This window comes from Mustela putorius, unplaced genomic scaffold, assembly GCF_011764305.1.
Source record: "Mustela putorius furo isolate JIRA1106 unplaced genomic scaffold, ASM1176430v1.1 tig00000450_pilon_pilon_pilon, whole genome shotgun sequence".
Classification (NCBI taxonomy): Eukaryota; Metazoa; Chordata; class Mammalia; order Carnivora; family Mustelidae; genus Mustela; species Mustela putorius.
In genome coordinates, this window is record NW_025421385.1 from 7810436 (window position 1) to 7837219 (window position 26784).

General features: G+C 46.0%; 2 protein-coding genes and 2 non-coding genes across 5 annotated transcripts; 3 read left to right on the forward strand and 1 right to left on the reverse strand.

The window, feature by feature from the left end:
• Positions 1–135: 135 nt before the first annotated feature.
• On the forward strand, positions 136–11322 carry TCP1 (t-complex 1). Its single transcript, XM_004770855.3, has 12 exons — positions 136–389; positions 1296–1381; positions 1583–1711; positions 3688–3785; positions 4175–4285; positions 4597–4778; positions 5162–5288; positions 8875–9050; positions 9427–9550; positions 9853–10045; positions 10172–10335; positions 11025–11322. Exons 1-12 carry the CDS (start codon positions 326–328, stop codon positions 11239–11241), a joined length of 1671 nt encoding a protein of 556 aa, XP_004770912.1. The 5' UTR covers positions 136–325; the 3' UTR covers positions 11242–11322.
• On the forward strand, positions 3950–4087 carry LOC123392156. Its single transcript, XR_006606859.1, has one exon. It is a non-coding gene; the product is annotated as a small nucleolar RNA SNORA29 (small nucleolar RNA).
• On the forward strand, positions 9612–9741 carry LOC123392155. The gene has a single exon (XR_006606858.1). It is a non-coding gene; the product is annotated as a small nucleolar RNA SNORA20 (small nucleolar RNA).
• Positions 11235–25146, reverse strand: ACAT2 (acetyl-CoA acetyltransferase 2). Of its 2 annotated transcripts, XM_004770853.3 has the most exons (9): positions 24984–25144; positions 24319–24453; positions 22551–22732; positions 21103–21220; positions 15003–15146; positions 14023–14145; positions 12682–12836; positions 12047–12157; positions 11235–11634 (listed from the first exon to the last, which is right to left on the reverse strand). In XM_004770853.3, the coding sequence occupies exons 1-9, from the start codon at positions 25036–25038 to the stop codon at positions 11464–11466; spliced, it is 1194 nt and encodes a 397-aa protein (XP_004770910.1). In that variant the 5' UTR covers positions 25039–25144; the 3' UTR covers positions 11235–11463. The 2 variants fall into 2 exon arrangements, with proteins under 2 accessions (XP_004770910.1, XP_044936019.1); XM_045080084.1 differs by lacking the exon at positions 12047–12157 and having other exon boundaries at positions 24984–25146.
• Positions 25147–26784: the final 1638 nt, after the last annotated feature.

Below are 26784 nucleotides of genomic sequence, written 5' to 3' on the forward strand. Positions count from 1 at the left end.
AGTGCGAGACCCTGACTTCCGTTCTCCTGCCTTCGCGCCCTTCTTATTCGTTCTCTAATTGGGCGAAAATGCCGAGTCCGCCCTCTCTCGGCACCTCACTTCCTGCTCTTCCGCACGGCTCGCTTCCCCCACCACCTCTTCTGTCCTTCCCGCCCTGCCCCGCGGCCGGGCCGGGGGAGCGGTGTTCCCAGCAGTCCCCGCGGCCTCGCTCGGGCCCGTTCCACGCCGTAGCCGCCGCCGCCGTTGTGGCCGCCACCAGGCCTTGGGACCAAGACACTGGTTGTCCGCGGTGAGACTGAAACTCGACGTGTACCCCGCCGCGAAGATGGAGGGGCCTTTGTCGGTGTTCGGAGACCGCAGCACTGGGGAGGCGATCCGCTCCCAGAACGGTAAGGACGAACGAGGCGTGGGTCGAGCCCAGGGCGGTGCGGGGTCGAGCCCAGGGCGGTGCGGGGCCGAGCCCAGGGCGGTGCGGGTCCCCACCCCGCTCGGGCCGCGGCTGCGGCGCAGCGCCTTCCCTTTCTCTCCCGGGAGAGGGCCCGGGGTCCAGCCGCGCGGGTCTCGCCGCTTCGGGGCGGGGCGGCAGCGCCCTCTCCCCACCGGCGAGGAATTCCGGAGTGTCCTGCAGGTGTGGGGGTCTGTCCCGCTGCGCGTGGTCTGTCCCGCGGATGCCCAGGCCCTGGAGCTGGAAGAGCGCTCCCGGGCCTGGAGAGCCAGCTCCCCGCAGTGACACGTGCCGGTCACGCCTCGCGTCCCCTTTGGTCCGGGTGCCCTGCGCCTCTTAGGTTCCGATTCTAACTAGCAGGAGCGTGTATCTCCACCTTTGCGCCTCTTTTTAGGACCGTTACCCAGAAAAGACAGGTCCTAAGTGCTCATGTTACCGATGAGCGAACGGCCGCGGTCCAGATGACTTGCCCATTGCACCGCACTGGTTAGAACCTGCGTAGATGCCGGGCGCTCGGTGTCCAGTTCCCGTTCTGACCCCACCCATCGCTGACAGGTTTTCACAGTGAAGTTGGATGAGGAAATTTCGGTTGGACGTTAGCCCGAGTGGTACTTAAGTTGAGTTTATCCTAACAAACGTTACGAATTAAGGCATGTGTTGTTGTTGAACCTCTTGAGAGCGCGTACACCTGGAAGTTATGGGTGTCTGTCCATCTTATTTTAATTAATTAGGATAGATTTGTAGATTTGGAAAATCCGGAGGCTGTTGGATGTCATTTACTTACTTTAAGCCGAAATGGCTGTCATTTGGAGCAGTGGATTTAAAAAATTTTTTTTTCTCATTTCTACAGTTATGGCTGCAGCTTCCATTGCCAATATTGTAAAAAGCTCTCTTGGTCCAGTTGGCTTGGATAAAATGTTGGTGGATGATATTGGTGTGAGTATGCCTGTTTGTTACGTTAAAGGAAAATAACAGTGCCTAAACATTTAGCTATGTGAATTCTCTGTTTTTATCGCAATGCTGGTACTGGAAGGTGTAGTAAAGGTGATAATGGGTTTCTGATGGGTATCTTTTAACTTAAGAGATGCCGTGTGTCGGTGATTGTGTTGTCTTTTTTCTTCCCTGCAAATTTCTTAGGATGTAACTATTACTAATGACGGTGCAACCATCTTGAAGTTACTGGAGGTAGAACATCCTGCAGCTAAAGTTCTTTGTGAACTAGCTGATCTGCAAGACAAAGAAGTGGGAGATGGGACCACCTCAGTGGTAGGTAGTTCATCATCTGATAGATAGTTTTCCTAAAATTAAACTTCGATAAAGTGAAGCCATAAGTAAGTCATTTGTTTCTGAGTCAGAAATAAGCTCCATGCTTAGGAGGGAGAAAAGTTTCATGAGTTTTTCAGCTACAAAAATATTCATATATCACATACAGAGGGGTTGTGTTTTTTGTTGTTGTTTTTGTTTTTTTCAGAGTTTTTTTTTGTTGTTGGGGGGGGGTTGTTTGTTTGTTTGTTTGTTTGTTTTTTAAGTTCTTTTTCTGTGTCACCTGGGTGGCTCAGTAAGTTAAGTATCTGTCTTTTGATCTCAGGGTCCTGTGTTCAGGCCCCTCGTTTTTTTGTTTTGGTTTTGTTTTTGTTTTTGTTTAAGTTTTGTTTTCTCCTGCCACTACCTGAAACCCAGAAATCCTAAAAATCTTATTTATAACTAGCTAGGGAAAGAATATTATTGGCTTTTTTCTTTTTATTTTCAAAGACATTTTTATGTCAAATGCTGATAGGCAGTCTCGTGAGTTCAAAACAGGAGTGCAAGAAAGTAAATGTGAACAATAACAACTTCTCAGAGATCATCCAGCAAACTGATGTAGTGTGTTTTGTAGTATAGAAACACTATTATTTGGTAAGGAACAAATAATAGTTTGGTCTAAAGACACAGGCAGTAGTTTGTAGAGGACATGTTTATATTTCTAGATTAAACTCCAAACCATGAAAAAAACGGAATGTACTTCTTTTGAAATGATAAATACAATTTATAAGTAACTTGTTCACAATATTAAAAATAAAGTGATTATAATTTCCCCAGAAGCAGAGTTTTTGATTTGTTAATGTCTTTAGAAGAACGATTATTTGAATTCCGTTAATTAACACATAGTGTATTACCTGTTTCAGAAGTAGAGTTCAGGGATTCATCAGCTGGATAGAACCCCCAGTGCTCATTACATCACGTGCCCTCCTCAGTGCCCATCACCCAGTTACCCCTTCCACCCACCACCTCCTCTCCAGAAACCCTCAGTTTTCTAAGATTGGGTCTTTTATAGTTTGTCGCCCTCTTTTTGTCATTTTACTTTGATTTAACTTCCCTTCCCCTATGATCCTGTTTTGTTTCTTAAATTCCACATAAGTGAAATCATATGATAATTGCCTTTTGACTGAGCTATTTGGCTTAGCATAATACCCTTTGATTCCATCCATGTTCTTGTCCATGGTAAGATTTCCTTTTTTTTTCTTTTTTAAGATTTTATTTATTTATTGGACAGATCACAAGTAGGCAGAGAGGGAGAAGCAGGCTCCCTGCTGAGCAGAGCCCGATGCAAGGCTCAATCCCAGGACCCCGGGGATCATGACCTGAGCCAAAGGCAGGGGCTTTAACCCACTGAGCTCCCCAGGTGCCCCAAGATTTCCCTTTTTGATGGCTGAGTAATATTCTCGTGTGTGTGTGTACGTGTGTGTACATATACACTACATAGAAGAGTGGCTTTTAAAATAAACCAAATAATAATCTAAAATAGCATGGGTTATAGGAGGGGTAGAGTCTTCAGTTGGTTTCTGTTGAGCACTTAAAATATTTAAAGGTAGTGGATGTGTAGTCTCTACTGTTGTTCCACAGAACTGGTTTGTAAGCCAGAACACTTTTCTGGCTATCAGCCTTTGGCCATTTGTACGTAAAGTACTGTGTATGTGTATAGGGCACCTGAGTGGCATAGTCGGTTAAGTGACCCAGGTCATGATCTCAGGGTTATGAGATCAAGGCCCATGTCAGCTCCATCCTGGGCGTGGAGCTTACTTAAGATTCTCTCTCCCTCTCAAAACCAAAAACAAATGTCAATTTTTTTTTCCAGATTCCCAATAACCAGTTATTCACCGTCAGTAGCATTCTGGTTGATAATAGCTGATCGTTTTTGTGTTGTTTTTACATACGTATTTCACATGCTGTCAGACCAAGAGCGATGAATATTTTCTCTACAGGTTATTATTGCAGCCGAACTTCTTAAAAATGCAGATGAACTGGTCAAACAGAAAATTCATCCCACATCAGTTATTAGTGGCTATCGACTTGCTTGCAAGTAAGATTGTTTGCATTCAGATAAAATTTTACATTATGTGATGTTACAGTTGTAAACAGTGTTCTTTAAATCTTGTTAGTAACTTTATTTTGAAAAAGTGCTGTTTTAATAGTAATATTTGAAGTAAGAAGTAGGGCTGGTGGTTTGTTTTTTGTTCTTTTTTTTTTCCCATTTGACTGCCACATTTTCTCCCAATAATAGATTTTGTTGGCTATGCTTGTGGGATAGATAAAATTGCCATGATCTTAAGAGGGAGGATTTATTGTGTCCTCCTCCTATATGAAATGGCCAAACAGAAAATTGGTGCCTAAGACATTTTGATACAGTGATAAAACAAAAAAGTTTGAGTAATGAACTTATAAGTGTTTTCTCCCACATACTTCAAACAGGGAGGCAGTGCGATACATCAGTGAAAATCTAATTATTAACACAGATGAACTTGGAAGAGATTGCCTGATCAATGCTGCTAAGACATCGATGTCTTCCAAAATCATTGGAATGTATCCTTGTGATCGTTCAGTCAAGTTTAGGCTTTTTTAAAAGTAAGATCTTGGTTAGTTTTTGTGCTGATACTGTGATACTGTATTGAAATTGTTTGCTTCCTTCCTTTTCTAGGGGGAGAGATAATAATAAAGTGTCACAGTGATACAAATTGCAAGCAATGATAAATAGTATTCCAGCATTTTGAAGGCATAGTTAATGCTTGTTTCTTTGATGAGATTGCTGAAAGGAAGTGCCTTTGAAGTCCCTTGATTTTTGTGTGCACCCATTATCCATTCCATGTTCTTGTTCTCCTTAACCCTTGGCTTAGAAATGGTGATTTCTTCGCCAATATGGTAGTAGATGCTGTCCTTGCAGTGAAATACACAGATGTAAGAGGCCAGCCTCGTTACCCAGTCAATTCCATTAATATTCTGAAAGCCCATGGGAGAAGTCAGACGGAGAGTCTGCTCATCAGTGGCTATGCACTCAACTGTGTGGTGGGATCCCAGGGTAAGGCCTAGGATTTGATACTATAGGCTAAAATTTGTTTTTTATAGACTGTGTACTATATACATCCTTTAGGTGATCTATCCAAGACCAGCACCTACTGTTCTTTAGGAAAGCCCAGGGGAAAAGGAAAGTATACATCCAGGTTTTCAGTTTATCGCTTGTGTAATGTAAGCACATAAAACTTGGGAAAAATGCAAGTTAAGGAAAGGTAGAGGCCATAAAAATTTGTAAGTTTAAATGTAACAAAAATGTAAATTTATCTATCTTTAGAGTTGGTATAATTTAATATTTATTACTTTAATTATGCTTTAAGAATAGTTGTATTTTATAAAATGTAACGTTGTCACAGTTCTTATAAAGGAATTTAATGTGTTCAATTATAGGCATGACCAAGAGAATAGTCAATGCAAAAATTGCTTGCCTTGACTTCAGCCTGCAGAAAACAAAAATGAAGCTTGGTGTACAGGTGGTTATTACGGACCCTGAGAAACTGGACCAGATTAGACAGAGGTATGTTGACCTTTGAAAGAGGTGTTTGTAGATTAGACTTCTGTTAGAGCAGGTGACAATTGAAAAAAAAGTATACAAAAAACAAGGAGTGGGGCACCTGGCTGAGTTAAACATCTGATGTGGACTTGGGTGGAGATCTCAGTCCTGAGATAGAGCCCCATGATGGGCTCTGCTCTCAGCAGGGAGTCTGCAAGTCCCTCTGCCCCTCCCCCTGCTTGTGCAATCTTTAAAAAAATAAAAACAAGGAATGTTACACTTCTAGATAACGGCAAGTCCCGGTAGCAGAGGACGGAGATGATGCAGTGGGATTATTTAAGTGTGGGGGTCTTGGAGGACTTGAAAAATTAATTTTTACTTATTTATTTGGGGGGGGGCAGAATGAGTATAGGGGAGAGGCAGAGGGAAAAGCAGACTCACTGCTGAGCAAGCAGCCTGACGTGGAACTCAATCCCAGGACCCTAGTATCATGGCCTGAGGCGAAGAAGACACACCTTTGACTGACTGAGCCACCTAAGTGTCCTGAAAACTTAATCTTTACCAAAGTCAAACTTTCTCTGGAAAGTTAGAAAGCGGTGGGGACTTGGTGTTTTAAGATAGATTTGGTGATATAACTTCGATGAAAATTTTGATTTCATGCGTGAAGATAATCGCTGAAGATCTATCCACAACCATAATTTCTCAAATAAACAACATAGTGTTGATTGAATGTTTGCTGTATGCCAGGAGCTCAGGGTTGCTACATAGTTACTGATCAGTTAGCATGCTAGAGAGCTAGAGTTCCGTTTGACTGCTTGCTTCCACTGGACCCCTGTCCTTCACATATTTTAATGATTAGTTGGTTTTGTTAAAAAATAAAACACAGTGACTGACCCAAACCTACAAGAGGTCTTTGCCAAGATGTGGCTCTCTCCTTTAGATCTGCATGTGTACTTTTTTCTTCCCAGTAAACAAAGTATCCTTTCTTTCACCAAAGGCCAGTCCCTCTAGCATAAGTGTACTCAAGCTGCATCTCCAGTTACGAATTCCATTTCTCATTCTTTTTCTAAATTCTACTTGCAGCCACTTTGTAGCTCTCTTAACCAGAGATAAAAGCCTCCTACTCACATCCTGCTCCACTTACTCTCTAGCCTTCCCCATCTCTTCACCGCTGGATGTCCCAAGTTTTTTACACAAAAACGGTTTGCTGGTATTTTATTTCTCATTTCCTTCCCAGTTCTAGTCTGTTCTCCAGTGGAGGACCATTTGCTAAGGTCACTATTGGTCCCTAGGGTAAAATTCTAGAAAACCAGACACTTCGATTCTTCATTTGAGCATCATCAAGCTAGTGACTACTCCCTTCTTGAAACACTTGAAGGGACGGCCATGGCATTGTGGTACTGCCCCCTCGGTATTTGTATGCCTGGGCAGCCCCGGGCTCTGCTCTGCTGTCCCTGGGATAACTCCTTGTCACTTCTAGGACTGCAGATACTATTTCTGTGCTGGAAACTTCAAATCTGTTTCTCAGAGCTCCAAACACCTCTGAACACTTTATGTATCTCAGAGTCAGTGTTTAAAACTGAACATAAATCTGCTTGTGCTGCTTTAGTGATGAGGACCCTTGGAGAAAACTAGGAAATATTCTTAACTCCTCTTTTTACCTGCCTTTTCCTCTTCTAATCTCTCACTTAAAACCACTTGATTTTTATCATCAAATTAAATCTCAAATTCATCTACTTTCCATTCTCCTGCCCACTGTGGTTGGGACAGCCAAGCTGGCCACCTGGTTTCCACTCTTGCCCCCTCTCCCAGACTTTTCCACACAGCAGCTACGACCTCATCACTTCCAAGGGCAGATCTATTTGTAGGTTTCCCATTACTCTGGAACAGATTTTTTAATTTCTTTGATTTTTTTTCCTCTGTGGTCTGGCCATACCTGGAACTAGGTGTGGCCTAGTTCTTCTAGGACTAGACTCTTCCCCCACTGGTCCTTAATAATGTTCTTCCCTGTGCTGTGATGTACTCTCTCCCTACTGGTTTTGACTGGTTAATTTTTTACTTACTCTTTAGCTGGTCAGTCTCTCAAAAAAGCTTTTCTTTCTCCGTCAGTCTAAATTCCATTCTGCTGTGAGTTCCTCACTTGATCTTCCTGGGCCTTGCACAGGTTTTGTGTGTGTTTGTAGGATTCAGACTTTAAGCTTCAAAGGTGGAGCCCCAAGGATGCGCTTGGCTTCGCAGCTCCTGCCTGCAGTGTGGCATCTAGCTCAGTATGCACGGGGAGGTTAATTTGAGGGTCATCTTGAATTCATTCTACTTTAAAAATTCTTTGAATGGTAAGTGAGATGGTTTCAGTGATGGGTATTTTGCTTCTTTCAGATCTGTATCCCTTCCCATAGCTTGCTTATGATTTCTGTCCTGTGTCTCCCTGCCTCCTGGCAGCTTGCGTGAAGGATGCACCTTTCAAAAACTGAATTCTCTGTCATCCTGAACCATTTTACTCCAGGAGTCATTGGCTGTCTCTCTCCATCATCTCGGCCATAAACCGAGACTTGTGTTCAGACCATCTGTTCTCGTCAAACATGCTCTTCGATCTCCAGGTTACTTCCTCTTTGCCTCATTCCTCCATCTTTCCAGTGCAGTCTCCGCCATGATGTCAGGGGACCCTTTTGAAGACACTGATTTGATAATACTCTTATTTAAGAATACTAAACTTGGGGGCGCCTGAGTGGCTCAGTGGGTTAAGCCGCTGCCTTCGGCTCAGGTCATGATCTCAGGGTCCTGGGATCGAGTCCCGCATCGGGCTCTCTGCTCAGCAGGGAGCCTGCTTTCCTCTCTCTCTCTGCCTGCCTCTCTGTCTACTTGTGATTTCTCTCTGTCAAATAAATAAATAAAATCTTTAAAAAAAAAAAAAAAAGAATACTAAACTTGGGGGGCGCCTGGGTGGCTCAGTGGGTTGAGCCTCTGCCTTCGGCTCGGGTCATGATCCCAGGGTCCTGGGATCGAGCCCCACATCGGGCTCTCTGCTCAGCGGGGAGCCTGCTTCCTCCTCTCTCTCTGCCTGCCTCTCTGCCTACTTGTGATCTCTCTCTCTCTCTCTCTCTCTCTGTCAAATAAATAAATAAAATCTTTTTAAAAGATAATAAATAAATAAATAAAAATACTAAACTTGTTAGCAGTCCACATACTAGCATCCCTACAGAAGGTTTTCCATTTTCTGGTCCTACTGGCCGTTTCAGTGCTGTGCCCTTCTTAACTCCGGGCCTTCAGCCTTTCCTTGTGTCACCTTGCAGGCTAGAGTCTGGCCTCTCACCATCTCTGCATTCCATTGTAGTACCTCTTATCCAGAGCATGGCTGAGTGTTTACCTGCCAGATCCCTAAAGACAGGGTCACTGTTTCCTTTCTAACCACAGTTTTTGGTTAGGAACTCCCATTGGGGTGGAAGGCACAAGTGGTAATTTTAAATTTTTTGAACATTTCTGTAAATTGATTTAAATTTTGGCCACAGGAGGGAAAGAATGATGTAATGTGCATTTATTTTGTGGGAAGTACGTAATGGAAGTTAGAACTGGATAAACCAGAAGATGACTTTGGGTTCTCATTTCTCTGTAGAGAATCCGATATCACCAAGGAGCGGATCCAGAAGATCCTGGCTACTGGTGCCAACGTTATTCTAACCACCGGTGGAATTGATGACATGTGCCTGAAGTATTTTGTGGAGACAGGCGCTATGGCCGTTAGAAGAGTTTTAAAAAGGGACCTTAAACGCATCGCTAAAGCTTCTGGAGGTAGGGCCTCTGCTGGCTCCAACTGTGGTGTGTCACGTTACCATAAGCACCAGTGTGTGTCTTTACATTGGAAAGTCCTCTCTAAGCAGCTTCAGAAACATCAAGTTTTTACTTTCTACTCCCTTAACGCTTCGCGCGACAGAGAGATCTTTTGAAGTCACTTTTCGTGTTCCTGGAAAAGTTCTGCTGAATTTCTTTACCTCAAAATGACATAGTTCCATGTTGGGATAAAAGGATGGTGGTTTGATGCTTAACTGTAAACCTTAAACTTGCATCTGTGTATTACTTCTATCATAAATGTTTCTGAATTTAAGACCAGGTATGAAAACGTTCATGGGGAAACAGTACTTACAGATCTTTGTCATTATTTTAATAGCAACTGTTCTGTCAACCCTGGCCAATTTGGAGGGAGAAGAAACTTTTGAGGCTTCAATGTTGGGGCAAGCAGAAGAGGTGGTACAGGAGAGAATTTGTGATGATGAGCTGATCTTGATCAAAAAGTAAGCTGCTTTCTAAATTATGAAGCTGTACAGATTTTATCGATGAGTAGAAGTAGATGGCCTTCCCATTGATTTGCTGCTCTAGTCTTGCAGTGATAGGAGCAGTTATACGCATGGGAGAGAACAATGTTAGGCCATGGTAAATGGAGGTGGAGTGACCATTTCATCTCTTCTGCCTGGCCCAGACACTGCTGCTGTGTCTGAATGAACTGTTAGCAGGATTCAGTTAAGGTGCTTACAGTGTTTTTGTATGTAGATTTATTTTATAAAAATACTGATACAGAACTTGTTTTTTTAAATAGCACCAAGGCTCGCACATCTGCATCAATTATCTTACGTGGAGCAAATGATTTCATGTGTGACGAGATGGAGCGCTCTTTACATGATGCTCTTTGTGTGGTGAAAAGAGTTTTGGAGTCAAAATCCGTGGTTCCAGGTGGGGGCGCTGTAGAAGCAGCTCTTTCCATATACCTTGAGAACTACGCAACCAGCATGGTAAGAACATCTAATGACCTGTTTTTTTAAGAAGGGCCTGGGACCCCCATCTTTGGTTACTATGCCCTTGAGACCTGCGCTGCTGCTGTGGGTTTTGTGAAGACAGTGCATTGTCTTTCTTCCCAGGGGTCTCGGGAACAGCTTGCTATTGCGGAGTTTGCCAGATCGCTTCTTGTTATTCCGAACACATTGGCAGTTAACGCTGCCCAGGACTCCACAGATCTGGTTGCAAAGTTAAGAGCTTTCCACAATGAGGCTCAGGTTAATCCAGAACGCAAAAATCTAAAATGGTAAGCATACAATTTCCTTGTCTCTTTCATGGTCATCTGTGTATCCTGTGATAGTTAACTTTGTTTTAAACTCCAGAAAGATGATTCTAGTGATTATATTCGCATGGGTGTATTTTAATTAGCATCTCTGACCCCCAGATATCTTCCCGCTTCTCTGGGTATTCCCTGTACCTGTACAAGGGTCCCACAGATGCAGGGGGGATTGTTTTGGGGTGATCTGAATCTTTTTTTTTTTTTTTTAAGATTTTATTTATTTATTTGACAGAGAGAGATCACAAGTAGGCAGAGAAGCAGGCAGAGAGAGAGAGAGGGAAGCAGGCTCCCTGCTGAGCAGAGAGCCCGATGCGGGACTCAATCCCAGGACCCTGAGATCATGACCTGAGCCGAAGGCAGCGGCTTAACCCACTGAGCCACCCAGGCACTGCTGATCTGAACCTTCTTAAGCAGTCCCTGTGTAAGATGTTAAATGATGTTTAGAAACCGTGTCCTCACTATCCTCTAACCTTCCTACAACTCTTTCAGTACTTCTCGCTATTGGTAATTAGCTACTGTAGTCTTAAGGGGTCTACCGTAAGGTCCCAACATTTCCCAAGATGAACATTTGAGTGGGGTGGCCAGATGTAAAGAGCTGGAATGGGGTAGGTGTACGTTATGTAAGATGCCGTTGAATAGTTTTTTCTAAATTGCAGGATTGGTCTTGATTTGGTTAATGGTAAACCGCGAGACAACAAGCAAGCAGGGGTGTTCGAACCAACCATAGTGAAAGTGAAGAGTTTGAAGTTTGCAACAGAAGCTGCAATTACCATTCTTCGAATTGATGATCTCATCAAATTACACCCTGAGAGCAAAGATGACAAGCATGGAGGTTATGAAGATGCCGTTCACTCGGGAGCCCTTGATGACTGATTTGCTTTATCCTTTATTTATAACAATGTTGGATGCAATTCTCTTGTTGAGTATTACACATTAAAAAAAGTAAACTGTCAAGCCTTGGGTTCTTATGAAAGATGGTTTCCATCCTCACTTTGGTTGGTCCTATAATCTCACATACTATAATTTAGTACCATACTAGTTTAAAAGGAGGTTAAGTTCCAGTTGTGTTTAGGCATGATTAACTGTTAAGTAATTTCATCCCCTCTGAACACACATTGCTATGCCCATCCCACCCCCAATGCACAAGGCAGCAACACCACGGTGTCCACCCTTCCGTTCCATGGTGTGTAACAGGGTAACAAGAATCCGACAGCCGGATGCTCCAAGAGGATGGCCCAAGGCTATAGCCCCTCCTTGAATGTTGACCTAAGGGGAAAAAGATACATACGTTTATCCTGCGGACATAGAGTAAAAATCCTAAATTATCTTTTCCCTTTTAATGTTACACCAGTAAACTATCCTTTCAAGTTCCGCTTTCATTTTAACTGCTTAGGACCTTGATACCCTGTGACATCCACCCTGACTACCTTACTAGCTCAGAAAAGTCAAGGCTGCTCTGAGACAGAAGTAAATGAAGAGAGTCCAGGGGTTTCGCCCTGGGAAGCAATAAAATAACTCCTGAGTCCCAGTGGAGCTTCTCAGTGTCCGCCTAGTAACCGTATGGCCACTGCTTGCCACACTACAGAGCTGTGTGTGCCTGGGGTTTGCTGTTTACAATCAGATTTGCACTGCAACACCCATCCGCTAACCATCCTCAGGACTGCTCGCTCAGGTTTACCTTCTCTGGGTTTAATCCAAGTTCTTTAGTTATTGCCACAGAGAGGGCAGCAAAAGCTTCGTTGATCTCAAATACATCCACATCCTCCAGGGACCAGCCTGCTTTTGCAACCTAAGGGGAAGATTAATGGAATAGAGGTCTAAACACCCACGTGGCCACCTCCTTGTAGATACTAGAACATACACTATGTGACATTGGAGGATCTCTTAAGGGTTCCTCCATGAACCTAAGTGATACCATTCTAAGACACACAGAAAACATCCCTCTGGAATCAAAGTTTTGAAGTAGTAACATGTTAAGTGTAGGTGAGATGATCTACGTTATTTATCGGTTCTGCTAAAAAACAGGAGATTCAAATGTTCTTGGCTGTTCTTTGCGGCAGGGAAGCAGGCTAGAGATACAACTAACATGAAAAAGCTCATTGAAGACTAATGGGGAAACTTTCATAAAGGGGGAAAAAAAAAATTTAATCTGAGGAATAAACAAAAGCTCAACCTTGGCATTTTGGGGTGGAGGATCTGAGCCAAGGTTTGAGAAGGCGGAACTGAAAAGTGAATTACAGCGTGGTGTTCTGGTCCCAAAGGCGTTCGTTGTCCCAACAAAGAACAGGTGCCAACATTCAAAATTAAACTTACAGCTTGCTTTATCGCTGGAATCGGTCCTGTCCCCATAATGGAAGGCTCCACGCCTACTTGTGACCAGGAAACGATCTGTGCTAACGGTGTGAGCCCTCGATGAGTGGCCTCTGACTTCTTCATTAGCAACACAGCGGCAGCACCATCATTTATTCCTGTAAAATACGAACGTCCTTGCTTTTGAAATGCTCACTGAGTTCTATACCTGTGCCTACTTTCTCAAACACCTGAAGACACATGTTCAATTATTCTTTATATATAATCTTGACAAAGTCAGTTGCCATAATGCCTTTTTTTTTTTTTTAAGATTTTATTTGACAGTGAACATGCACAAGCAGGGGGAGCGGCAGTGGGAGAAGCCGGCTCCCCATGGAGCAAGAAGCCTGACACGAGGCTCGATCCCGGGACTCAGATCATGACCTGAGCTGAAGGCAGGTGCATAACTGACTGAGCCACCCAGGCGCCCCCCCAAAATTCCTATTTTCCAATGTAATTAGAAATGCTAAGTTTGGCAATATGACATAATTGACCACAGAACATTAACCGAGGAAAGTGGAAAGATTGAAAGGGGAGGGAAGAGTAATGAAAAGAAAAAGATGAAATAGCCTTGCTCAGGGCACCTGGGGGGCTCAGTCGGGTAAGCATCTGCCTCCAGCTAAGGTCATCATCCTAGGGTCCTGGGATTGAGCCCTGCATCAGGCTCTCTGCTCCTCCCCTCTTCCACTCCCCCTGCTTATGTTCCCTCTCTTGCTGTCTCTCTCTCTCTGTCAAATAAATAAAATCTTCGAAAAAAACAAAAAAGAAATAGCCTCGCTCTCATATAAGGCATCGGGAGTTTCTGGTTTTGGAAAAGCATCGAGAGACAAGATCAAACTCTCTGGTTCCCTAATCTGCTTTTTCATCTTTATGTCTAGTTCGGATGTTGAGAAGTCAAATCCATTCTTTATAAGTTAAGTCAAAAATACGGCGATGCTAGGGGCGCCTGGTTGGTTCAGTGGGTTAAGCCTCTGCCTTCAGCGCAGGTCCTGACCTCAGGGTCCTGGGATCAAGCCCCACATCAGGCTCTCTGCTCAGCAGGGAGCCTGCCTCCCCCTCTCTCTCTGCCGGTCTCTCTGCCTACTTGTGATCTCTGTCTCTTTCTGTGTCAAATAAATTAAATCTTAAAAAAAAAAATAGGGCAATGCTAGTAATAATCAAATATAGAGAAACTATATCTTCCCTTCAAGCAACTAAAGGTCTTAGCATAATTTGCATATAAATAATAAATGAAATGAAAAAGTCATCAATTTGGTAGGCCTAGCAGAAGAAGGGTTCCCTTAACTGCCCTTTGGGAACTCAAACCTGAAGCATTAGCTGGGGTGACTGTTCCTGTTCCATCTGTAAGAAAGTATGGCTTTAACTTAGATATGCCTTCTATGTTGCTCCCATGGCGTGGAAACTCATCTGTTTTCACTTCAGTGAGACCTGAACAAAGGAAAATGAATTAACCAAGATTAGTACCAAGATGGCAGTGAGTGTGCCAGGAATGGTGCAGTCCTCAGACACGAGGCTTCAAATTTGGAAAGAAGGTTTACTAAAAAATACTTTCATTCCAACAGGAAAGTACACATAATAAAAGTTGCATGTTCCCAGATTTTATAAGCACTGTCCTCATGAGATACGTCGAGTGTTTTCCACAACCACAGCCCTTTCTGAGGAAGGCAGTTCTTTGTGCGAAAGGTGGTAAAGGTGCGGTGTGTAGGACTTAGCTGGTTACAACGGACAGGATCAGGGACAGGATCAGGGAACGTCAAAGCTAATCTCACAAGGGTGGACGTAAGCAACAGCAGTTACTGGTAACAGAACAGTTCATCAGTAAGAGCTCTTTGACCGGAACATTCCATCTGAGATAACAGCAAAGGACCCAAAAACATGCACCCTCAGGAAACACGAATTGTATGCAGACATATACAGGAAGTAGTGGGTGTTCGACTCTGAGGAGATTTAGCCTGTAGGGGCAAAAGGTCAGCTGTTACCTCCTAACAATGATAAGCCAATGCTCCAGTTTCTCACACAAAACCTGCTCTATCTACAGACCAGTGTGGACACTCTGGGACCAGGAGTGCTCAGAGCCAACACAGTGCCATGTTCTCACCCTCCAGCACCCGATAAACAATGGCGCCCAGCCCGCCATTTTCAGATGTACCCAAGATCAACCTTTTCTTTGCAACCTGAAAGACCTAAGACACGATGTATAAACATTCCTATATATTATTTTTTGGATCACTCTTATCTATAAATAGGTACATCAAGGTTCAAACCACTGTAGTCTATATACTCACCTTTTCTAGAAGATACAAAAACTGGTATAATCTCTTTGTCAAAATAGCCAGCTTTCTGTGCACTCTCTGTCCTGTTCTGGGACAGAACTGCATACTTGTCCTGATCTTCTCTGCTCACTTGCCATTTTTTGGCTACATTTTCAGCTGTGAAAGAAAACATTAATAATAAAGCGAAAGATAAGCATTTTCAGGAACTGGCTTTTAGAAGCTCAAGTTTTTCACCTGTAACCCAGCACTGCCCCCCACACACACCCCCTGCCCCCCGCGCCCCAAGCAGGCCCAATGACAGTCTGAGATGGTTCGGGCCTCCCACTGGCGACGGGTTTGGGAAGGCTGCAGGGACTCTTAAGAAGTCATTTGCTTTCTTTGCTTCCTTCTTGCCTTCTCTTTTCCTACGGAACTGTAAGCTTTCGGAAATTTCCTTTATGCAGATTCACCAACAGTTTGTATTTTTGCCCCATTCACTTCATCATTCTCTCTCGGAACCATCTGAGAAACGTTATAACCATGGCTCTTTATCCCTCAGTTTTTAATTTCACTCTATCTTTCCCCCGAACGGCCAGTTTCTTACATGAGCACAGCTCTCAAAATCAGGAAATTTAACACTTACACAATCCTATTATTTAATCCTTGGTCCATCGTCAAGCTTCACCTGGTGTCCCAGTGATGTCCTTTGTGGCTCATTTGTATGTTCATTCCAGGATCTTCACTGCCGATCTCATCAGTGTCCTTTTACTGAGAACAGCTCCTCACACTACCTTTGTGTTTCTTTACCTTGATACTCTTGAAGAGACCAGTTCTGTTATCAAACCTCTCCAATATACGTTAGAGGTCTCCTCAAGATTAGATTAAGGTTTTGCAGAAAAGCAGGTATCCCACTGGCCTGACCATCTCAATGAACCTCATTGGTTTATCTCAGGTGGTGCAAGCTTTGATCACTTGGTTAAAGTCTCTCTACACTGTAAAGTTACTACTTTTCCATTTATAATTTTTAAAAAGATTTTATTTGAGAGAAAGCAAGCAAGAGAGAGAGCACAAACAAGAGAAGGGCAGAGGGAAAGGCAGAAGCAGAGTCCCTGCTGAGCCGAGCAGGGAGCCAGATGCGGGGCTGGATCCCAGAACCCTGAGATCATGACCTGAGCCGAAGGCAGACGCATAACCAACTGAGCCACCCAGGTGACCCTCCATTTATAATTAATCAGGAAGTCAGGGGAAGTTATTTTGACACTACAAAGAAATGTATTCCTCAACCAATTTTACCCGCTTCTCTTCACATTCACGATTTTCCAACTCCAGCCTTCCTCTGTTCTGGCATCTACTATAAAGAGCTTTTCCCTCTCTCCATTTATCATCTTGACATCAGTATGGATTCAAATATTTTCACTTCATTTAACAAATCATATAACCCATTACTGTCATTATTGGACAAGGAACTTCCGGGAGCCACTGGGCAGCACGGGCTTTGTCTTCTGGCTGCTTCCGGAACCAGAGCTGGGCATCAAGATCTGGTCCCTGAACATTCTGTGTGCCCCACTGTCAGTGCCTCTGGGTTTCTACTTGCTGCACTTAACTTTGACATATTGGTCTGACTGGTGCCCAGTGAACTTCTTGGTCACTTTTTTTTTTTTTTTTTTTAATTTAAAAGATTTTATTTATTTACTTGAGAAAGAGAAAGCCAGAACATGAGCGGGGTGAGGGACAGAGGGAGAAGCAGACTCCCCTCTGAGAAGGAAGCCAGACATGGGGCTCGATCCCAGGACTCGGGAATCATGACCTGAGCCGAGGACAGATGCTTCACAGACTGAGCCACCCAAGCTCCCCTGTTGGGCCTCTTTTTAATGATGTGAGGTCTGAGGGCAGCCTTGATGCCAAGCGGGAGACAGCTGCCCCTGCCAAGGCCATGCTAGGGAAGAGACTTATTTTGTCCCAGCCTGGAATGAACCACTTCTCAAAGGAACCTTAGTTCCCTTTAGTGGAGAAAGTATTTAGAGACAAAGATCTGGGTGTTAGGACTGCTCACTATGCCTGGCATGTCACCGTTTCCGTGCCTGTTTAGCAGGGAGTTCTATACACGTAATTCAGGACTGTTCACACACACTCACACTGATGTCCCGGCATACATTCTCACGCCACAAGGGCACGCTTCCCCCTTGCCGTACTTGAATTCTCTCTACAGTAGTGAGAAACCTGGCTCCCATTAGCCTCAATATATTCACTCATCTGCTTGAATCTATAAAACACACAAGGTAGTTTCAGAATGAGCTGTCCCACAATACTGGGAAGAGCAAACGTAACTAGAGCTCAGTACTTGTTTACAGTTTTTTTCTTTTTTTAGGTAAAACCTATACAGAGTGAAAAACAAAAACCTGAAGTGCATAATTCAATGAGTTCTAACAAACGCACACAACCACATATCCCACATATGTAATATTTCTGTCACCCAGGAAGTTCTCACGTGCCCCTTACCTATCTCACCCTCCTTAAAACAAATGTTTTGATTTCTTTCAGCATAAATTATAAATGCAACTTAGTGTCTTTTGCTCAGCATTCTGTTTATCATATTTACTCATACCGTTAAGTTGATCGCTTAAAGTCTGTTCCTTTCTCTTGCAGAGTGGTATTCTGTGGTAAGAATACAGAACTATTTGTTACACATTCTCCTGCTGATGGATCCCTGAGCCATCTCTAGGTCTTGGCTCTAATGAATAAAGCTGCTTTGCTCCTGCAATGCTTTCAGTGATGTTTTCATGGGTCTTTGGTAAAGAAACTGTCCAATCTTTTCCAAAGTAGTTGGACCACTTTATGCCTTGATGTATGAGACTGCCCCGGGGCTGCTGATTTTCTTCCAGGACTTGGTGCTTGAACTGTGTTTTTCATAAAATTTGGACATTTTCAGCTGTTATTTCTTCCATATTTTCTCTGTTTCCTATCTCTTTCTTCCAAGACTCCTACTCCGTGTGTGTATTTTGCTTCAGAGGTCACTGAGGCTCTATTTTTTTTCTATCTTTGATCCATGTGTTCTTCAGGTTGTAAGACCTACTCTCTATAGATCGACTGAGCCTGCTGTCTTCTGCCTCCAGTCTCCCCTGAGGGCCGTCCAGTGGGGTTCTCATCTCAGATTGTGGGCTTTGCAGTTCTAATTTCCAGATGGTTCCCCTTTTACTGCTGAGATTTCCCCTATATCTTCCTTTATATGCTTAAGCCCAGGTAAATAGCACCTTGTCTGCTGGTTCCGGTATCTGTTATTGCAGGGATCAGTTTCCATTGACCATTTTTTTCTCCTGGTTAGGCTACATTTTCCTACTTCTGTAAATGTCTAGAAATTTCTTATTGCATGCTGGACATTACAGTTGCTATACTGTAGTGTATTAGGTATGCAGAAACTGTTGAACATCTGGATCTTGTTATCCTTAGCAAGTATACTGAATTTCGTTCCCAGTAACATACTAGCAGATCGTCTGGATCCTTTTGAAGCTTATTTTTTAAGCTTATTAGTTTGGGTCTAGCATCATCCTTACTCTGGTGCTAGAGTGCTCCTGCCACTAAACTGTGGGTTTTTTGAGATGTCAGTAGAATGTCCAGTGGGTTCAGTAAAGTTTCTACTCTGCATGGTCAGAACTCCTAAGTTTCCAACTAATCAATTCACAACCCTCTAGCAGCTGTTTCTACTAGACCTTGTAGGGTGCTGTCCTATACAGCTGAGTATTTGACCCAAGAGTTGAGGGGACCCTTATGGAGGTTTCCAGAGCTTCTTTCCTAGCTCCCTTCTGTCTAGTACTCTGCCCCACAAACTCCAGGCATCTCAGCAGCTCCAAACTCTGACCTCTGCCCCCACAGTTCAGTGGCCACCATCCCCCCCAGGTAGAAACTCAATGACAGTAGGGTTTTCCCTTCTTTCAAGAATCTCGCGGCAACTGGTCAGTTAAGTATCCGACTCTTGTTCTCAGCTCAGGTCTTGATCTCAGGGTCAAGAGTTTAAGCCTGACCTTGGGCTCCACACTGGGTGTGGAGCCTATTAAAAAAAAGAGAGGAAGAAGAGGAAGAGAGAAGAGGAGGAAGAGGAAGAGGAAGAAGAAGAAGAAGAAGAAGAAGAATCTGTCTTACGACTGACTGCTTTCGAGGCAGAGGCGGGGCTGGCATGGGTAAAACCCCCATTCTCACTCAGGGGAGCTCTAGAGTGGTCCCCTGAGGAGAGGACCCCAGAAGAACAGCAAGAAATTGCCCTGGGTAGGGGAAAGAGAGGTGCTCTAATAACCCGCCCCTTCCTCATCACAGGATCCTGTGGGGCAGAAAGAGGGAACCTGAGGTCACAATGCCCCATTAGGAATCTTCCAACATCCCTCTCAACTATTTCAGATCCTGCCCAAACCTGGGGTCTATTACATCCCCTGGGCCAAGATCCAAGGGATGGGCACACTGAGAACATTCGGCAGACTGTGGCTCTGACATGACTCAGTCCCAAGTGATTCTGAGGGCTCAGCACGGACCCAAAGCATAAGATCTTGGTCTGCACCAAGTTGGTGGAGCCGTTCCAGATGGACTCCCTGTACCTTTTTCTTGGGGAGCTAGAACACCAGAAGTGGAGGAACAACATAACATGCTCCTCCATATAAATCTAAAAGGGAGGGTTTCCCAAGGCTGATGGGAGGAATGAGCGGACAGGCATCAGACGGGGGCTCCATGGGGAAGGCCTGGGTACCGGTTTGTGTGGAAGGAATGCATCTACCCCTGTTAGAACAAGCGCCCCAGGAGCAGAGGAGGTACCAGCAAGAGAGGGGGAGGAGCCAATGAAATGGTCCCCTGCAACCTGCCCCCGAGGCCAAGCCACTGGCAATGCTTACACCACTGTGGAGAACATGCTGGATCTTCCCAGGAGTGACAGCCTTTGTCTACAGCCAGAGAGAATGGGGGTGGGGGGTGGTTGTTAATTTGGATTGTTCCAGACACCCCCCACCAGGCACCTGCAGAGTCCGAGCTGTGGGGTGCTGCGGGCTGAGTCTTGAGTGGGAATAAGGAAGGTTCTTGAAGGTCCTCGTGAATGAGGGCCCCAGCAGGGTTTTAAAAAAAAGGAATCTCAGTCTTATGTGATTGTTGGTGGTCAACATTTGAAAGCAGTAGCTTGAAAGATTTTGGCCACTTGTATATTCGTCTGTATTAGGGAGTCTAGTCTTTACTAATCATGGTAGCCTGAGGCTTTTTTTTTCTTTTTTTAAGCAACAGAAACTTATTTTCTCATGTTGTGGAGAACAGAAGTCCCCGGTGAGCAGGTCTGTTTCCTCCTGAGGCCTCACTCCTCCCGGCTGCCTCATCGCTGTGTCCACACATGGCCTTTCTCCCGAGCTCACATCTCTTGTATTCTGTCCTCTTCTTACAAGGTTGCCAGTTAGACGGAATTAGAGGCCACATAAAGGCCTCACTTTAACTAAATTACTCCTTAAAAGGCCCTAACTCAAAATTCAGTCATGTTCTGAGGTCCTGGGGTTTGGGCTTCAACAAAGGACTTTCCAAAGGTCATAATTCAGCCTGTAGCACCTCAGAAAGGGCTCAGGAGCTGGATTTTCAGTGACAGCCTCAGGTGACATCGAGACAGTCGGCTGTCATATCCCACTTTGAGAACCTCTGGCCTGGACTCGACAACCAGGCAGACCCTGGCACGGTGCCCACAGAGGCTGCTGGGGTGTGGCAACACTCTCCCGCCACCCCTGCTGCCACTCTCACCCGCGGTGACCAAGACGCCCATGCTCCCCATGGCTCCGTGCCACCCTGCCTCAGCCTGACATACATTGTTCCCTCTCCTTTGATTCTTGCTCCTTCCCCCACTTTCTCATGAGACTGCCACCTTATTTCTACTGCTCCTGGACCCAGAGCCATTGCCACATACATTTAAGCAAGGGAGTGTAATGTCTCAGGGCTTATTTCTTCAAGTCTAAAATGAAGTGTCTCTTCTGTGCTTGAGTTCTACATTCCATATGCGAGAGAGACAGAATGATCAGGACACGGTCCCTGTCCTTCATGAAGAGAGCACCTGAAAAGCCAGTGGTTATAGGACCTTCTGGAAACCTGTCCGCACTCAGTGTGTTTTCGGCCGTGGGTGCCTTACCTGTCATGCCCATGTGATAGTTGTGGAATGCATCGGTAAGGCCGTCACAGAGGATGCTGTCCGTCAGTGGCATTTCCCCCATCTTGACTCCTGTCCTCAAATGAATCAAGTGAGGAGCCTGGAAACAAGAAATACAAATGGATTTGGGGTTGTTTGTCACTAGATCTGTCCTTGTGATCCCACTCAAAACTACCCAGTGGCTCCTCAGTCTTTACCTAGACCCTCCTGTGACCCTTCTCCCCAGTTCTGGCCCATCCTCTTCCTCATCCAGGGTCTGGGGCCTGGAGACCCCTGGAATCAGCCGACTACTCTACCATTTCTACTCCTGAAAAGCTGTTATCTCCTACCCTATTTCCATTTATCACCAAATCTTTCCATTCTGATTTCCTTAAGATCCTCATTTATTCTTTCCAAAGAAGCAACTAGTTATCTGTTAAATGAAGAGCTCATCTAAAGGCATAAATGAGGGGTGCCTGGGTGGCTCAGTGGGTTAAGCCTCTGCCTTCAGCTCAGGTCATGATCTCAGGGTCCTGGGATCGAGCCCCGCATTGGGCTCTCTGCTCAGCAGGGAGCCTGCTTCCTCCTCTCTCTCTCTGCCTACTTGTGATCTCTGTCAAATAAAATAAATAAAATCTTTTAAAAAAAACAAAAATAAAGGCATAAATGACGCTAACAGTGTGTAACTTCCCCTGATAAAAGACATATTGCCTATAGTAAGAATCATCAGGTGGCCTAATTAACTAATGGAAAGGGATTTCTAGGTGGGGATCTTTTTAACTCCTACCAATTGAATAGCAGCTATAATAGAATGGAAACACTTGGAGTCAGAAGATCTGTATTTGAATTCTGGCTCTGGGCCTCAGTTTCTTGATCTGTAAACTGGGAATGATACCTCCTACCCTCTAAGAGCTGTTGTGACTATGTGACTATATAACCATGGATGTGTCAGGCCCCCTGCTCAGTGGGGAGCCTGCTCCTCCCTCTCCTTTTGCTCCCCCTGCCTCCAACCCAGCTTATGCTCTTGCTCGCTCTCTCAAATAAGTAAATAAAATCTTTAAAAATATAAAAATAAGGGGCACCTGGGTGGCTCAGTGGGTTAAGCCACTGCCTTCAGCTCAGGTCATGATCTCTGGGTTCTGGGATCGAGTCCCGCATCGGGCTCTCTGCTCAGCGGGGGCCTGTGCTTCCCTTCCTCTCTCTCTGCCTGCCTCTCTGCCTACCTGTGACCTCTGTCTGTCAAATAAATAAATAAAATCTTTAAAAAAAAAAAAAAAAATATATATATATATAAAAATAAAACCATCAAGATAGAGATCAAGGTTGAATCCGTTTTTTTGTGTGTTTACTGTTATGTTTCAGCTCTGCTATGCGTCGGTTTACTCTGCGATGGCACAGACGTGAGTCTATTGGCAAGAGGTCAGTGACTGCCGTCTCTCCAGAGGCCTTACCTTGCTCATACTTTCCATGCCTCCTGCAACCACAATGCTGGAGTCTCCTATCCCTATGGACTGTGCTGCAAGGCACACGGCTTTGAGGCCTGACCCACAGACCATTTGGCAGCTCCATGCGGGAACAGAGTAAGGGATCCCTGCACCCACACTGGCTTGTCGAACCGGATTCTGCCCACAACCTGGCAGAGGGAACACAGAGACAGCTCAGCAAACAAACAGAAGGGAAAACTGTTTCGATGAAAGTACACAGATATTAGATTAGCAACTGGGCTCCTGTCACTTCCCAGCCAAGCTGAACCAAGCCACACTCCCAACCAGACAGAAAAAGGCCCGTGTCTGCCCTATACCTGCCAGTCTAGCCCCTGAATACGGATTAGTCTGTGCTTATGGATATAAGCTTTCTTTTCCACAAGGAAGTTATTAATAAGAAGGAGGAAATGTTCCTCCAGTGATCTTTCAACAAGATTGTGGAGGGCACCTAGGCTTAGGGAGTAGGACAGATGAGGATTCAAATACTAGCTGCACTTCAAACTGTGCCCCTCAAAAGCTCATTTACTCATTTGCAAAATGGAGATAAGATGATTCAGTGCACTTACTGACAGGACTCAGTAAAGCCGTGAAAGCACTAAGCCCAGTGCTGTCAAGGCCCCGTATTCAGCAGGCCCTCAATGAACATAGCCATTATTTGTTTTATAATTACGTGGAGACACTAGGGAGCGCAGATGTGGAAGAGATAACGACCCACCCGGCACGATGGACCCAATGACATCTGAGTAAGTCTAAATCATGGGTCTGAGAAGGGAGGAGGATGTGGGCTGAAGACAGCCAGTCGGAGAGTATTACATATTTTAAAGCCCTTGAGAGTCATGAGAAAGTGGTAGGCTCCAACTTTATGGCCCCTCAAGACAATAAGAGAAAGGAGAATCAGGAATTAGAACTACAAAACTATAAAATGAATATATGCAAAAATGGGCCAGGTCTCAGACAGGGTAAGGACAAAAGTTGGTCGTAAGTGAACATTCTAGTTACCACGAGGATCAGAATTTATGCTGCTGCCTGAGCATGAACCTAGTTATTAAACTGTCTAAGAACTGCCAGTGGTCAAGGATCTAGAAACTCAGTGGGAAGTGAGACTGGCGCACTCTGGTGACTCCCCTGCCCCCACCCAGGGATTGACAGCCCCGTGAGGAGCTGGAAGTGAGCCTTACCAGCCTTGAGGGCCCGAACCTTACCTGTGTTGTGGGACCCCTATTCCAGCACCTGGCACAGTGCAGGGCACAAAGGAGGAATTCATCCACTTTTGTTCAATGTGTGACACTTTAGGCGCCCATAGAGGGCTGTGTATACTCTCCGATGGGCCTGGTTCTAAAGAATGAAAAGGCAGGGGCGCCTGGGTGGCTCAGTGGGTTAAAGCCTCTGCCTTCAGCTCAGGTCATGATCCTCGGGCTCTCTGCTCAGCAGGGGGCCTGCCTCCTCCTCTCTCCCTACCTGCCTCTCTGCCTACTTGTGATCTGTCTGCCAAAAAAATAAACTCTTAAAAAAAAAAAGAAGAATGAAAAGACAGTGGAGGGCGGTGGTCTAGCCTGAGCTCATCAGGAAACGCCCAGGAAAGTCGCGGGGTATCAAGCTGGACCGGGGCATGGCAGGGGAGCGACAGGAAGACTTGCAGCAGAGGTAACTCCAGGAGCAGATCTCCGGAGGAGCGGGAGGTGTGCGCGGGGTGTTGGCGGGCTGCTTCCAATGAACCTGACCTTCGAGGAGTTACCTGCCGCCAAAACGTGTCCGAATATGACCTCCGACACCTCTTCCGGAGCCACAGCGGCCCTCTTCAGGACTTCTTTGATGACAGCTGAGCCCAGGTCACGGACAGGGACAGCGGCTAAAGCACCATTGAAGGAACCTAGGGCAGAAGGGAAGGCGGGCGCGACGAGGGCGCCCAGGCGGCGCGTCTGGGTACGGAGCGGACCCGCGGGAAACCCTCGCATCCATCTCCTAAGCGCCAGCAGACGCGGTCGGCGCACGCTTCCCTAACAAAAGGGCTCGACAGTCCCGCGCGCCCAAGGCTTTGAAATCTCTGCGGCACTAAGCACCGGGAAGCAATTCTCAGGCATCCTCCATTCAGCAGCGCGGCCCTACTCGGACCACCAGCGACCCCGCCCCTGCGGCCACAGGGCTGACATGGTTCCTCCGGGAGCTGGCCAACCAGAGGACTCGAAAGAGAGCGCCTCCCTTCGCCAGCCAATGGGAGAGCAGGGCGGCACGGTGGTTCTACCCGCGGACCCAATCAGAGCACGCGAGGCGGAGTGGGCACCGCGGGCGAGGACGGGGCGGGGCCGTCGGTCGGCCTGCCGGAGAAGGCGCGGGGTGCCGGTTCCGGCAGGCCCCAGAGGTTCCGGGGTCCTCGCGGCTGAGCCAACGCCGGCCACTTACCTATGGCGGTCCGCGCCGCCGAGACGATGACCACGGGATCAGAGCTTGCACTCATCCTGCCGCACGGCCGCTTCTAGCTGCTGCCCGCCTGCAGCTGCGAGCAAGTGAGGCAAAGCCTTGCTCCGTGGCTCACAGGCCGCGCCGGGGGCGGAGCCGCAGGCTGCCCCGCCTCCGCCTCCGCGGGCGCCAGTGCGCAGGCGCGACGGCGGGGCGCTCGGCGTTGAGGTGGACCCTGTAGGGGCCGAAGCAGTGGGCGGACCCGCGGGCCCCGCCCCCCCACCTCCTCAGACCCTTATCCGAACGGTCGTGTGGTCGTTTGTCTTGGCGTTTTGTTTTGGGGGCCGGGCGTGGGTTTTTTTGGACCTAGTGTTTTTCGAGTCATTGAGAAGTGGGGGTGACAGTAATACCCCACGTTGAACCCAGGACTCGAATGCCACTGGCGAGAATGGGGGTACGAATCCTGACAGCTGCAGGCCTGCGGGCCGTTCTCTGTGTGCTTCTGCTCTGGTGGCTTCGAAAGCGCATCTCCATTTTGACCGGGCGCCAGTGATCATCCATTCCTTAGGGGTTAACTTGGTTCTCCTCTTGGGCAAACCCTTCTCCGTGCCTTCCTGTGGGGTTGGCACCACTTGCCTTATAATCACGCTGGCAGATCAGCTCCAGCGCTGATGTGTGAGGAGGTCGGAGTGTCTTAATCTCAGACCAAAAGGATTTCCTCCAGCTAACAGTTCGGAGAAATCTGCAGGAAGCGCGTGCATGTAACAAGCTGGACCACTCCTGTTTCAAACCCTTTATGACTTCCTCTTACCCAACTGAGCAAAGCTCAGACTTTGTCAGAGCTATCTAGGACCTTAATAACCACCCCTCACCCCACCCATTCACTTTTCAGCCTCCGGTTTGGGAGTTTTCTTCTAGACACACCCCACAGTATAGCCCACCCTTCCAGAGACAGACCTTGCCAGGTCTTCTCTCTAGCCCTCAGGGCAATGTTGGACCCACAAGAGGCTTAATGCATTAATAAATATAAATGAATTTTCATGATACTATCCAAAAGTTTTAACAATCCCCTAGGGCTACCTAAGACCCCATATAGAGATTAGAGTCAGCCGCAGATATGGAAACTTAAATATTTGAGTAATAATTGGGGCAGCTCCCTTGGCAGAGCATGCAACTCAGTCTCTGGGTTATCATTTCGAGACCCACATTGCGGGTAGAGATTACTTGAAAATAAAATCTTAGGGGCGCCTGGATGGCTCAGTTGATTAAGCATCGGACTCTTGGTTTCTGCTCAGGTCATTATCTCAGGGTTGTGAGATGGAGCCTCGAGTTGGGCTCCGTGAGAGCGCAGCATCTGCTTGAAATTCTCTTTCCCTTCCCGCGCTCATGTGTGCCCATGGGCTCTCAAATTGTTAGGTCCGAAACAAGACTGAGACAAAGTGAAAGTTATTTAAAGTTTTATTTTATAGTAAGTGTTAGAGGTTAGACTGATCGGTCAAGGGAACGAGACTGAGACAAGGTGAAAGTTATGCAGAGCTCTATTCTATGCAAGCATTAGAAGTCAGACCCGCCAGGGCAGTGACTGATTCCCAACATCCATTTTACTCTAATTAATCAATCTTAGCCCTGGGCAATGGTTTTAGAATAGATACATGACCCAGTCTTGGCCACAGAAGGTTGAAGGGAAGCTGGCTGGCTGGGCTCTGGGAACAATATTCTGGATGCGAGGCCTTGAGCAAGAGGGGAGCCAGCATTGCTGCCTTGCTAACGGCGCTCGGGGGAAGAATGAAGTACAAACAAGTCA

Bases quoted from the DNA above. Each gene is read 5' to 3' on its own strand.
- TCP1 (XM_004770855.3), top strand. From the start codon at position 326: ATGGAGGGGCCTTTGTCGGTGTTCGGAGACCGCAGCACTGGGGAGGCG. The intron at 1,382-1,582 runs GTGAGTATGCCT...CAAATTTCTTAG, and splicing joins TGTTGGTGGATGATATTGGT to GATGTAACTATTACTAATGA. The intron at 3,786-4,174 runs GTAAGATTGTTT...TACTTCAAACAG, and splicing joins GGCTATCGACTTGCTTGCAA to GGAGGCAGTGCGATACATCA.
- ACAT2 (XM_004770853.3), bottom strand. From the start codon at position 25,038: ATGAGTGCAAGCTCTGATCCCGTGGTCATCGTCTCGGCGGCGCGGACC. The intron at 12,158-12,681 runs GTAAGTTTAATT...TCTTCCCCTTAG, and splicing joins TTCCAGCGATAAAGCAAGCT to GTTGCAAAAGCAGGCTGGTC. The intron at 11,635-12,046 runs GTAAACCTGAGC...TTTTCCCCTTAG, and splicing joins TTGGATTAAACCCAGAGAAG to GTCAACATTCAAGGAGGGGC.